The sequence below is a fragment of the Prunus avium genome, chromosome 3 (assembly GCF_965620075.1).
Source record: "Prunus avium chromosome 3, drPruAviu1.hap1.1, whole genome shotgun sequence".
In the NCBI taxonomy this organism is placed as follows: Eukaryota; Viridiplantae; Streptophyta; class Magnoliopsida; order Rosales; family Rosaceae; genus Prunus; species Prunus avium.
The window spans coordinates 6958912-6972880 of record NC_142286.1 but is presented as its reverse complement, the minus strand read 5'-3'; the positions used below and the strand labels follow the sequence as shown (position 1 = coordinate 6972880).

The 13969-nt window shown below is 38.9% G+C and overlaps 1 protein-coding gene and 1 pseudogene across 3 annotated transcripts; both read left to right on the top strand.

Moving 5' to 3' along the window:
* Nucleotides 1-2033: 2033 nt before the first annotated feature.
* Nucleotides 2034-2495, top strand: LOC110750054 (peptide deformylase 1A, chloroplastic/mitochondrial pseudogene; annotated as a pseudogene).
* Nucleotides 2496-8843: 6348 nt separating this feature from the next.
* Nucleotides 8844-13023, top strand: PDF1A (peptide deformylase 1A). Of its 3 annotated transcripts, XM_088250313.1 has the most exons (6): nucleotides 8844-9162; nucleotides 10081-10835; nucleotides 11315-11404; nucleotides 11515-11582; nucleotides 12130-12418; nucleotides 12591-13023. In XM_088250313.1, exons 2-5 carry the CDS (start codon nucleotides 10413-10415, stop codon nucleotides 12368-12370), a joined length of 822 nt encoding a protein of 273 aa, XP_088106439.1. In that variant the 5' UTR covers nucleotides 8844-9162; nucleotides 10081-10412; the 3' UTR covers nucleotides 12371-12418; nucleotides 12591-13023. The 3 variants fall into 3 exon arrangements, with proteins under 3 accessions (XP_088106439.1, XP_088106440.1, XP_088106438.1); XM_088250314.1 differs by lacking the exon at nucleotides 12591-13023 and having other exon boundaries at nucleotides 10088-10835; nucleotides 12130-12580; XM_088250312.1 differs by lacking the exon at nucleotides 12591-13023 and having other exon boundaries at nucleotides 12130-12580.
* The last annotated feature ends 946 nt before the right edge of the window (nucleotides 13024-13969 follow it).

Sequence of the window (13969 nt, the reverse complement as noted above, 5' to 3'; positions counted from 1 at the left end):
TAAAGAAGGGCTTTTTCTTATAATAAAATCCACTCACCACCACCTACACTTGAGTTCTCCTTTTGGTTTGTAACTTTAATTAACTTTGAATTTGATTTTTCTTTAGGTTGTGAATGCTTGAGAAGTTGAGGTTGAGGTTGTGAATTTATATATGCTTGAGAAGTTGAGGTTGTGAATTTATTTCTTTAGGTTGTGAATTTATATTTTTTGGTTAAAGTATGCTTGAACTCAAAAAGCTTCAAAAGAAGCATCAAACCTAGGCTTAAAAGTGTGGAAGATTGAATTTTTATGACACAAAAAAACCACACTTAAAGATATAAAATTGTTTAATTTAGGCCCAAAATATTCAAATCAGTTTAACTCGTTAATTCACGGTAACTGACCGATTTTTGCGGTTGGTAAACCGCAAAAAGCGGTCGGTTTGCGGTGAGGGGAAAAATTCGCGGTTATCGAACAGCAACCACCCCTAAAAGACACTATGGCCAATATTGAGGGCGGGACACTGCCATCACACAAAAAGCACAACGTTACACATAAGACCCACAGATTTGCCACCATGACACAAACTCTCCCCAAAACATAGATACACAACATCACAAGGACAACCACTCGAGGATCACTAGCTCTATCGAACCCGAACCCGCCAATGCACCATAGAGTACATAGTAACCCGAACTCGCATATATTTAAAGAGTATAGCCGCACGGCTGTACTCTTTAAATATATTAATATATTTTAAAAGTATAGTCGCGCGACTACACTTTTTAAATATTTGCTTTTTGTTGAAGTTGACAGTGGCGGTATCCAATGTCATATCTACCGCATAGAGGAAATAGGTGGTATAACTGCTACCTTCTTAAAATATTCGAATATATTTAACGAGTATAAGGAAGAGTGCTTAGGAGCTGGGATTTCGATAGGGTCAAGTTTGGAGCTACCTATAAATCGGGTCTTCGGAGAGGGCGCTGCATTGGAGGTCGAAGCTCACTCAAATGAATCAAAATGGCGGTGGTCTGCAAAGGCCAACTGGATTGATGGATTGCTAGAGAAAGATGAAGAGGTTGAATACAAGTATGAAAGGATACGCGCATACAGCTTTCAACCAAGTTTCTTTTTCTTCTTTTTTATTTATTTAATTTTTTTTTAATTTTTTAAGTAAACAAGTAGTATTCATAGTTAACAAGTCGGATCGGATAGTTACGCTAAATGGATAAATTGGTATCGGGAAAATAATAGAATAAATATAATTTCAATAAGTTATTAAAAAATAATATGTAATTCACTATCACAATTTTACAAACAATCACACTAATTTATGAAAGATTGTGATAGAATTTTAATTTGTCTAAATATAAATAAAATTAAAATAGGCAAGACAAGTATAAAGTTATCTTCTTCTTTTTTTGCAAATATAAATTATCTTTGTTGACAAGGTTTAAAATAACGTTTAATTTAATAAATTTCTAGTAACAACCTAAAGCCCAAAGAACCAAACACCAAGAAACCAAAAGGGAGGTGGTGCAAGCATCACAAATGCTATGAGGAGGGAGGATGATATATCAACTTTTACATTCACAAATAGTTATTAATTTATTTAAATATATATGATTAACTCCCTAATTTCACAAACGTGAGTAACTATTTGTGATAAAGAGACTTCAAAAACAAAAGAAGAAGAAGAAACCAAAAGGTGTGGTGCGGTTGGCAAACCGCCACCTCCAGCTAGCGAGTTACCTAATGCCTCAATGGCAGGGGTTTGAAATCCGTTTGAAGTCCTTTGTGGCTAGGGACAAGCCGAACCCCGAGCGGGAATTAATCCCACCATTTAGGACCCTTCGGGTGTGGGGACACCTCATGATATTTACCAAAAAATTAGAAGAAGAAAAGAATATGCTTGGTGTGAACACCACTTTCGTTGTCGTTAAGTGCCAGAACGACGACGACGTGCATTCTGTCGTTTGATTTAAGCATCGGACGACACCATCTCCTTCAGAACATCTTTAAACCCTGTCCTGCAAATCCAGACTACGGCTATGGAAACCATATACAGATTCTCACTTCGTCTCGCCCCGATATCTCTCGCCGAAAAATGCCTCCAACCCAGAACAATCACCCCGATATTTCGGAAAACCCGAATACACTTTTCGAACCCCGGACCTCTAAACCCAGAACATGCCTTTAACACACATTTCCCGACCCGTAAAAGCTACAGCTCAGGCTCTTCTCCAGTTGCCAAAGCGGGTTGGCTTCTGGGTTTGGGAGAGAAGAAGAAAAGCACGAGCTTGCCCGATATAGTGAAAGCGGGTGACCCGGTTTTGCACGAACCGGCCCAAGATGTTGAGCCAGGGGATATTGGGTCGGAGAGGATCCAGAAGATAATTGATGATATGGTGAAGGTGATGAGGAAGGCTCCTGGGGTCGGTCTTGCTGCTCCGCAAATTGGAATTCCCTTGAGGGTCAGTTTTGGGGTTTTCAGTTTAGTTTTTTCACCTTAATGGCTCAATTTTTTATAGTTCTTTCTCTGTTTTATCATTCGATTTTGTTTGGCTGCGGAGAAAATATGGTGAAGGAGCAAAATTTTAGCTTTCTTTTTTCCACTTGTGTTGGTTTCTGGGAAGGGTTAACTTTAAACAGTAGATATACCTTTTAAATGGTCAAATCTTAGTTCATTTTAAGCTACATTGCTGAATTTACTGATGTCAATATTATGTTTTTTACAAGCAACTATTTTTATTTTAGTGCAACTTATTGCTCAGCTTAATGGGCGGTTGTAACTTGTATATGGGGAATGGGTGTTGTGGATATCATGTTACAATACCAAGTCTTAAATTCTTGTTGAAGATTAAAATTTGATCAGTCCCTTTAATGAAATCCTTGCATTTAACAAAACAACTTCTTAATTCAGATAACAAGATGGTCCCTAGAACGTTTAGAACTGTTGAAAACTTGGATTTACCTCTTGCTGAGGGGTGCCCCAAGCTTGGAGGTCGCTAGCTTATAGCTATGGCTATGGAAAGGCACTCCAGTTTACAAAATGCAAAGGTAAAGCTGTCATATGCGATACTGAGAATTTGTATGCAATTGATTCGGGTCTCTTTTGGTGCAATTGACTGTTGGAGATCAATTTATGATTTCAAAATAGATGTGAAATTTTGTGCAATCTTCTAATATATTGGAAATGGCTTACTATTGGACATCAATTTTTATATACTAGCCTCGCTGCACGCACTTCCACGCATGCGAAAGGCCTTTCTTCAATCACGCAATGGTACCTGCCATGTTCCGAAGGCCATTCATTGGTCCTTGCTTGTGAATCATCGTTTCTGTGCCATGCAGAATTGGCTCTGTGGAAAAAGAAATAAAAGAAATCAGTGTAATTATCTAAAAGTGCTTCCTACTGATATCTGAACCTAATGTTAAATTGGATTACCCATGCATGTTATCTGTGTGTGTCATATGTTTATGTTAATCATGTTACCATTCTCAGTCCAAATCGAAATTTCATTCTAGTTGTACTTGGTACTCATATGTGCATAGTGTTGTAATGCTTGATTTATAGGTCAAATGGGAGTTTATTGCTTGAAATGACAATTTTATCCGTGTACGTGATGAGCACATGAATAATATTAGACGGAAATTTCGATTTCGATTGAGATTGATAACGGTAAAATTTCGTCACCTCATTTAACATATGACCCACACCACAAGAATGAGGTGTGGAACTTGGATTATGGGCATAAATCTATTCTAAAAAGTGTTAGAACACTTTAATCTAGATAAGGGGACTCGGTACTAATTTCTTAGAAAAATAATTTTGCATATGCTAGTCAAAATCTATGCCATTAAGAAATAAATATCGGTCAACATGTAATGTGCACTAATAAGGAGACTAGTGGTCTTAGAATCCCCATAGCACCTTAATAGTGTGTAAGTGTGAGAAACACCATCTCTCTTATAGTTTAGATTATCACTTGTATTATAAACAAAAAACAAAAAATAAACAAAGCAAGAATCTCACTAACTAGGGCAACCCCTCGTACAGCAGAGGCCTCAGGGGAATTGAGAAGTGCAACACCAACGATGAGGACCATGAAAAGAGCAATCTTTGCAAAGTTCATCTTCTATGATGGCAAAACAAACTAATTAGCTAAGAAGCACTATTTTGAAAAGCTCTTAGTACAAGTGCTATTGGATGAAATAAACCACAGCAACTCTTGTTATATATAGAATTTTTCTGAGACAGGGAGCCCGACTTGATGCAGATCGACGAGGATCCTAGCTGACAAGATCCCATCATTGACTACCTAGTTAACAAAAACTTGCCAAAGGACAAGTCCGATGCTAGGAAAATCAAATAGAAGGCTGCGAGATACTACGTGAAAGGCGACGTGTTTGTTTGCAGATTTTACTCCGAACCTCATCTTACTTACATCAAGTACCTGCAAACGCTCGAGGTTCTCTGCAAAATACATGACGGTGAATGTGGAAATCACGCTGGGGGCAGATCGCTCGCCCAGAAGGCTCTCAGCATAGGCTATTTCTAATCTATCATGCGCCAAGACTCCATGGAGTATGCTCGAAGGTGTGATTGATGCCAATGCTATAAGCCATCCATGGCTTGCTAGCTGAAGAATACCATTCGCAGAACAGTCCATGGCCATTCATGCAGTGGGCCATTGACTTGGTGGGACCTATGCCGACAACACCTGCCAAGAAGGAGATGATGATCGTCGCCACTGATTACTTCACCAAATGAATCGAGGCCGAGGCTTTATCATCTACCAAGGAAGCTAACGTTGAGCGGTTTATCTGGAAGAACATCATCTGCAGATTCGGTTGCCCCCAGTCGATAGTCACCAACAATGGTACACAATTCGTGGGCAGGCAGATCACCACATTCCTTGCGAAGTATGGCATCAAACAGCACCTGTCAACTCCCAGATACCCGCATGGAAATGGCCAAGCAGAGGCATCTAACAAGATCATGCTGGACTGCTTGAAGAAAAGACTGGAAGGCGCATAAGAAAAATGGGTTGACAAGCTGCCAGGAGTCCTATGGGCTTATCGCACAACTAAAAGGAGATCAACCGGCGAGACACCTCTGGCCTATGGGACAAAAGCAATCATCCCCCCACACATCACAGTCCCTTCTATGAGCATTGAGGTGGGCAGTCTTGATCAAAACTGTAAGCAAATAAAAGTCAACCTTGATATGCTCGAAGAAGAACGAGAAAGGGCCATTGTTCGAGTTGCAGCTTACCAACAGTAGCTCACATCTTACTACAATAAGAAGGCCATTGTTCAAGTTGTAGCTTATCAGCTCGACTCCAAGCAGGCAACGAGCCTCCATTGCCTCTATTGTAGGCAAGCTACTTCATGAGTACAAACAAAATGGAGCTTTTTTCGAGCGCTATGTCCTCGACATACGCCCGCAGGCGACCAACCTTATCTCCACTGAAGGCAAGCTACTTCTCGAGTACAAACTTCATGGAGTCTTTTTCGAGCGCTATGTCCCTGACATATGCCCCAGGCGACAAACCTTACCTCCATTGCATGCAAGCTACTTCTCGAGTACAAACTCAATGGAGCCTTTTTCGAGCGTTATGTCCCCAACATACGCCCGCAGGTGATAAGCCTTACCTCCATGTTGCATTCCTAAAAGGACACAAATTAATGTGCAAACAACCAATTAAAAATACCCGCAAGTGCACGAATCTATCGAAGTATAGATTATGTAAGTACGGGGTCGATCCCACGAAAAACTTGTCGGCTTCCTATAAGTTCTAATTTGAGTACGTAAAGAACACTTATTTAACACACCACAAATGCACAAATGAAAAAGGGAAACTAGAAATGAGTAAAGAAGTGTAAAAGAAATGAAACAACACAAGAAAACTAAAGAAAAACACAAACAGCATTTTCTATCACCATTTTATCACCACTTTATCACCTATGAACAGTGCTAAAATAGTGCGTGAACAGTGTCCGGAGACCGGTTGTGAACAGTGATTGGCGACCGGTCGTATGAACAGGGCGACCGGTCGTTTTAGCACAGAGTCGAAACTTAATTTTTGCGTGATGAGCGACCGGTCGTGAGGTAAAAGCGACCGGTCGTTTTTGCACAGAGTCGTTTTCTCTGTTTTTCAGTTTCGACCTCTGTTCAGTTTTTGACCTATAACTTTCCAACCGTTTGTCCAAAATTCACGTTCTTTATTCGGTTGGATTCAGCACACAAAAATGAAGAATACAACGCAGACCAAAAGTCCAAAACAGTTATGAAAATAAACAGAATTCAGTAAACAAGACACACAACGTATCAAACACACAACTCACACACACATTGGGGGGGGGGGGGGGTTTGGTTTGGTTCAAGTGACCTATTTCTATTGCATGAAAGTAAATGGACTTTGAATTTAAATGAGAATGGCAGAGATGAATTATCAAATTGTGAAATTAAAATGTAACAAACACTAGGGTTTCGGAATCCACCCTAAACAATTCTACCCAAGTTCATGAATACTCAAGTGATGAACTCTAAACGTGTTGATGAAAATGTTCGCAATCAAGACCAGTACGAGTGGCTCAAGACGCATTGATTCTCTCTAATATACGTAAAGTGCAGTACTAGTGCTACAATACTTGTGCCTTCCCTATAATCGAATCTAGGTGTGCTTAGTACTTTGATTCAATTACAAGAAAAACCCGTTAAGTTCAAAGAGAATATGAACATCACAAGAATCCTAATAGCATGGTGTTTACATTAGGTATTCAAGAAACCAATTCACATGGATGATTCTTACTTCACCCATTTATTGCTTAGGATAACATGAAGATACACATAATCCCAACAACCTCAAGAAGCATGCTTTCAAAGGTGATCAATCAAAGAAGAACATACATCAAGGATAGATTAATTTGGTGAATTGGAATTCATCAACAATATCCAGAAATTCATACACTCAAGTATCAAAACAATAAGGTAATCATGTTTAGGGCTTCAACCTAAGCCCTAGCTAAATAAGAAGTTACATTGAAACTAAGAAATTACAAGAAACAAATAAAATGAAAGAAACTAAGAACAAAGAGGAGAAAGAGAATGCATCTTCAACCCCTTGGATCCTTGCCTCAAGGCTCCCCAAGGTTCTCTCTAATTTTTATGCCATTCTTCCCTCCCCTTAGTTGCTCCTTGCTCTCCTCCTTCTTGCTCTCTAGCTCTCAAAATCTCTGCAAAGTTTGGAATTGATAGAATGCATAGGTTACCCACGTTCAAAAGCCTCTCATACTTCAGATTGCACTCACCTTTTCCTTGCCCATCAATTTACAGCTCACACTTTGAATATAAAAGTCATTCTTTCCTCCAAAGCCTTCACCCATTGTCCCCTTGCCATGATGAAGCTTTGTCCTTGAAAATATGCTCTTTGCCTCAGAAAATATCTCTTTCACTAAGGTAAATTCTTGTTACCAAGTGTTATGGTAACAAGAAGAATCAAGTGACACATTGGAGGTAAAAGCTGGACTACTTCGGATTTCCAGAGCTGTGATAACATGCTGGATTGGTTGGATAGGCAATACTTGTCCAATGGAGCTCAAATTTGGATATGTTGTAGTTAACATCCATTGGAACAAGTTTCATGAAGATCTTCACCCCATCCGAGCACCAGAGCATGTTGATCCCAGGCCAAGAAGTTGACCTACGAAAATGAACAAAAACAGAATTTATAACCAATAATGCACTTTTAGCTCATTTTCATTCTAACCAAGGTAAAATCTAAGAAAACACAAAAAGGAAGTAAAAAGCTATAAAATGTCAAGAACTAACTCAAAATAATATGTGAATAACATGAAAAATCATGTGTAAAAATGAACCGAACACTCCACTGAAGGCAAACTACTTCTCGAGTACAAATTTCATGGAGTCTTTTTCGAGCGCTATTACTGTTGCAGTATTTGAGCTATAAGAAAGAGTCAAAATCTGGTTGCTGCTCCTACTATTACTGTTGACCCGGATTGTGGGAGCTGTAAGAAAGAGTCAAAATTTTCTCCATTTGCAGTATTTGAGCTAACCAGCAGAAAGAGCATGTGAATAAGAACAATTATACATTTTGAAGCAGTTGGGCAAGATCTAATGCTTCTCATTGTGTCAGAACATGACAGACAGATTTGAAGATTTCCATCAACACATTGGAGAATCTTAAGAGCAAGTCCACCCATGAAGGCTAAGGCAAGGCTACTATTCACGTGAATAGTGGCAGCCTTGCCTTAGTTGGTTCCGCCCTTGGAAGGCTAGGGCAAGGGCAAGAAAAAGAAAAAGATTATGCAACAAAATATAAACAATTTAGAAAGTGAATAAAATTGTTATGTATTTATAAGGAAAACATCCATAATATTTTGGTTTTTTTAAAAAAAAAAAATTGAATTTTTTTGCTCTCTGACATCAGCGTGACATCAGCGCCTTCGGGCTTGAGCCCAGTCAAGATTTGCCCGTGGGCTTGCCCAGGCTGGTGGGTCCCATGCCTTGCCCGGGCTGGATCTCTCCCGCTGGACTCGTTTTTTGCTTGCCTGGGGGCCTTTAGCCCGGTTTGGCTCTATGGCTGGACTTGCTCTAATAGCTCAAAAAGACACAAATGTAAGTTAATACTCAAAAATGAAAGTGTCGGTCTTTTTTTATCGGATTATAAAAAAATAACAAAAAATAAAAAGTCGCAGGTGTCTTATCATATGTGGTCAGAAACAGTGCTTTCATTCCAGGTGTCTTATCATATGTGTTCATAGCGGAACCATAATTTGGCAATCAGATATTCTCATTTTGATTGGGCTCAAATAGCGGGCTTAACCCACGGGTTGGCCCAAATTGATATAAGATTCTTCTTCAACTGAACATTAATTCATCGTCGACTCTCTCGTCTGCAGCTCCCATGGCTTCCACTTCCCGCAACACTAGCCTGCTATAGAAAGTGCTGCAACTCTCTCTCTCTCTCTCTCTCTCTCTCTCTCTCTCTCTCTCTCTCTCTCTCAGATTTCCACTTTGTCTTTACTGTCTTTCCTGGAGAATCCATTGAAGAGTTCCGATAACACTAAGCTAGCGTTCACACCAAAGTAGCCACTGAGCAAGAGATTAGAATCTAGGAAGTTGAATTGGAAACTTCCATTCAGGCCCTGGAGGTTTGTTATTTTTGGTTTGATTTCATTTGTTACTTTTGTGCATTCTTGGTTGATTTAATATAGTTTTTTTTTTTTTTTTTTTTTTTCTGAATTGATTGTATTTGCCTGTTGTTTTTATGTTGTGAAATAGTGTAATTACTGATAATGTGAATGCAATTACTTAATTTTAAAAAATATATATATAATTCTCATTTAAGCATGATATTCCATAAAAATGTGGATGATTTGCGTAGTGCTTACTTTTATTGGTAATTTTAGAGATGGGCAAAAATGAATCAAGGAATCATGTGCTTTGCCTATCAATTCACACAAGGCAGGAAAAATGAAATTATCTTGATTTCTGTAGGTTAGCATTCTGTCCCCACAATGCGCATTCATCGTTGATTTAATTCTGTTGATACCATACTATCCTATACCACCTGTTAATATGTCCTGTTCATCAACAAACATGAAACATTTGCCTCACTCTATAATTTTAGTTTGAGATTGGAAGTCACAGATCTGTAATAGATGTATAATGCTCTGAACCATATTGTTTTGCTCTTTTCTTATTAGAGCTTTATTGGAACTATTCAATTGGGTGCTCTTTTGCATGCTTGATTCTTTTTCGTGTTACACGCATAAGACTGCTATTATTTTTTCTTCAAGTTGGCATCTTGAAACAGATTTGATTGCTTTTCGGTGCTTATGGGGCAGATCATTTGTGTTTTATAACTAGTGCTGCCCCATGAGCATCATTCAGAATGCTTGCTTAGACTGATATATCAAATTTTTAAGTGGTTTTAGGACTTGTCTTACAGTTTATGGCCACTGCCTTCCAAAAGTGATTGCAGTTATTTCATCTTTCATTGTTTTCCTTCTTTCTTATTTGGGTTTTTTTATTTATAAAAAAATTATAATTCTTGTGTCTGACCCAAGGTTTCAGGCTGCTCAGGAGTGCATGTGCCAAGGAAGCGAGTTACCTAGTGCCTCAATGGCAGGGGTTTGAAGTACTTTGTGGCCAGGGACAAGCCGAACCCCGAGCGGGAATTAATCCCACCATTCAAGACCCTTCAGGTGTGGGGACACCTCGTGATATTTACCAAAAAACCAGAAGAAGAAAAGAATATGCTTGGTGTGAACATCACTTTCGTTGTCGTTAAGTGCCAGAACGACGACGACATGCATTCTGTCGTTTGATTTAAGCAGCGGACGACACCATCTCCTTCACAACATCCTTAAACTCTGTCCTGCAAATCCAGACTACGGCTATGGAAACCATATACAGATTCTCACTTCGTCTCGCCCCGATATCTCTCGCCGAAAAATGCCTCCAACCCAGAACAATCACCCCGATATTTCGGAAAACCCGAATACACTTTTCGAACCCCGGACCTCTAAACCCGGAACAGGCCTTTAACACACATTTCCCGACTCGGAAAAGCTACAGCTCAGGCTCTTCTCCAGTTGCCAAAGCGGGTTGGCTTCTGGGTCTAGGAGAGAAGAAGAAAAGCACGAGCTTGCCCGATATAGTGAAAGCGGGTGACCCGGTTTTGCACGAACCGGCCCAAGATGTTGAGCCAGGGGATATTGGGTCGGAGAGGATCCAGAAGATAATTGATGATATGGTGAAGGTGATGAGGAAGGCTCCTGGGGTCGGTCTTGCTGCTCCGCAAATTGGAATTCCCTTGAGGGTTAGTTTTGGGGTTTTCAGTTTAGTTTTTTCACCTTCATGGCTCAATTTTTTTATAGTTCTTTCTCTGTTTTATCATTCGATTTTGTTTGGCTGCGGAGAAAATATGGTGAAGGAGCAAAATTTTAACTTTCTTTTTTCCCCTTGTGTTGGTTTCTGGGAAGGGTTAACTTTAAACAGTAGATAGACCTTTTAAATAGTCAAATTTTAGTTCATTTTAAGCTACATTGCTGAATTTACTGATGTCAATATTATGTTTTTTACAAGCAACTATTTTTATTTTAGTGCAACTTATTGCTTAGCTTAATGGGCGGTTGTAACTTGTATATGGGGAATGGGTGTTGTGGATATCATATTACAATAACAAGTCTTAAATTCTCGTTGAAGATTAAAATTTGATCAGTCCTTTAATGAAATCCTTGCATTTAACAAAACAACTTCTTAATTCAGGTAACAAAAATTTCTTTCTCATCTCTGCAGATAATAGTTTTGGAAGATACAAAGGAATATATCAGTTATGCACCCAAGGAAGAGACTGCCGCTCAAGATAGACGGCCTTTTGATCTTTTGGTATGTTAATAATGTGTGTGCGAGGTGAACATCCTCATAACATATTAATTCTTAGCATTGAAAAGGTTTCACTTGACCAGTACAACTTATTTTTGTTGTTTTTGAGGCAGGTGATTCTTAACCCAAAGCTTCAAAAGAAGAGCAACAGGACTGCAGTATTCTTTGAAGGGTGCTTAAGGTAAGGGACACAACTGGTTTTCTTTGTTGGCCAGAAACGAGTTAAATCTATAATTAAGTTTGGAACATGAAGTCAATGAATCATCCCCATTGAGGAGAACAGAGTCTTCCTTGATGCCCTATTCTTCCTTGAGTCCCTGGATTACAGAATTATATCTAGTTCACAAACTGATAGGAAACATGATGCTACTGCATTATCAACATTCCTCATTTTGTAAATAGTTTTCATCTCAATGGTTGAAATTTTAAAACTAGGAATTGCAAGAGACTACAAAAGACCACATCAAACGATGGGAAATATATGCGTTGTGTTATTAAGTTATTCAGTAGTTTCTTTTGGCAATCGCTGTTTTCTTAGCGGATCTCCATCATTGGGACATAGCAAAACGAACATAGGATCATCATCTTGGTATCCTTGTTTCTTTTGTTTGTGTAGGGTGCTCAACTTAAGAAATATTTGCACGTGAGTTAGACCTTGATGATGATGTCCATGAAAATTCAAATTATCTAAGGTTGGTAATTTCTTCTTTCACCGTGATGTTTTGCAGTGTTGATGGATTCAGAGCAGTGGTGGAGCGAAACCTTGATGTTGAGGTTTCAGGTTTTGATCGAAATGGCCAGCCCATCAAAATAAGTGCTTCAGGCTGGCAGGCTCGAATTTTGCAGCATGAGTGTGATCATTTGGAGGGAACTCTTTATGTGGATAAGATGGTCCCTAGAACGTTTAGAACTGTTGAAAACTTGGATTTACCTCTTGCTGAGGGGTGCCCCAAGCTTGGAGGTCGCTAGCTTATAGATATGGCTATGGAAAGGCACTCCAGTTTACAAAATGCAAAGGTAAAGCTGTCATATGCGATACTGAGAATTTGTATGCAATTGATTCTAGTCTCTTTTGGTGCAATTGACTGTTGGAGATCAATTTATGATTTCAAAATAGATGTGAAATTTTGTGCAATCTTCTAATATATTGGAAATGGCTTACTGTTGGACATCAATTTATATATACTAGCCTCGCTGCACGCACTTCCACGCATGCAAAAGGCCTTTCTTCAATCAAGCAATGCTACCTGCCATGTTCCGAAGGCCATTCATTGGTCCTTGCTTGCGAATCATCGTTTCTGTGCCATGCAGAATTGGCTCTGTGGAAAAAGAAATAAAAGAAATTAGTGTAATTATCTAAAAGTGCTTCCTGCTGATATATGAACCTAATGTTAAATTGGATTACTCATGCATGTTATCTGTGTGTGTCATATGTTTATGTTAATCATGTTACCATTCTCAGTCCAAATCGAAATTTCATTCTATTTGTACTTGGTACTCATATGTGCATAATGTTTTAATACTTGATTTATAGGTCAAATGGGAGTTTATTGCTTGAAATGACAATTTTTTCTGTGTACATGATGAGCACATGAATAATATTAGACGAAAATTTCGATTGAGATTGAGATTGATAACGGTAAAATTTCGTCACCTCATTTAACATATGACCCACACCACAAGAATGAGTTGTGGAACTTGGATTATGGGCATAATCTATATTCTAAAAAGTGTTAGAACACTTAATCTAAATAAGGGGACTTGGTACTAATTTCTTAGATAAATAATTTTGCATATGCTAGTCAAAATCTATGCCATTAAGAAATAAATATCGGTCACCATGTAATGTGCACTAATAAGGAGACCAGTGGTCTTAGAATCCCCATAGCACTTTGATAGTGTGTAAGTGTGAGAAATACCATCTCTCTTATAGTTTAGATTATCGCTTGTGTTATAAACAAAAAACAAAAAACAAACAAAGCAAGAATCTCACTAACTAGGGAAACCCCTCGTACAATAGAGGCCTCAGGGGAATTGAGAAGTGCAACACCAACGATGAGGACCATGAAAAGAGCAATCTTTGCAAAGTTCATCTTCTATGATGGCAAAACAAACTAATTAGCTAAGAAGCACTATTTTGAAAAGCTCTTACTACAAGTGCTATTGGATGAAATAAACCACGGCAACTCTTGTTATATATATAATTTTTCTGAATTTTTCTGCTGTGGGGGGTGCTCTCTCTCTTTTTGCAGGGTGGGTTGTGAGTGATGGTCATGAGGACGGGGGGTGTCTGTGGGGCTGGATTCTGGGTTCTGCGATGGGGGGTGGGAGGAGCGGAGAAGGGGAGTGGTGGGTTTGTTTTTTTTTTTTTGTTACTTTTTATTATTATTTTTTTTAAATGTAGTTTTTTATGTTTTTATTTTAATTTTTAATTTTTTTTTTATCTATCTAGAGGTGGGCTCCGCTTGCCACGTCATCAAAGTTAACAGATTTTTTGATGGAGTTGATAGCAGAGGGCAAAGTGAGTCACCAAACCTCGGTCAAGGGATGAAAGTTGGTCATTTTGAG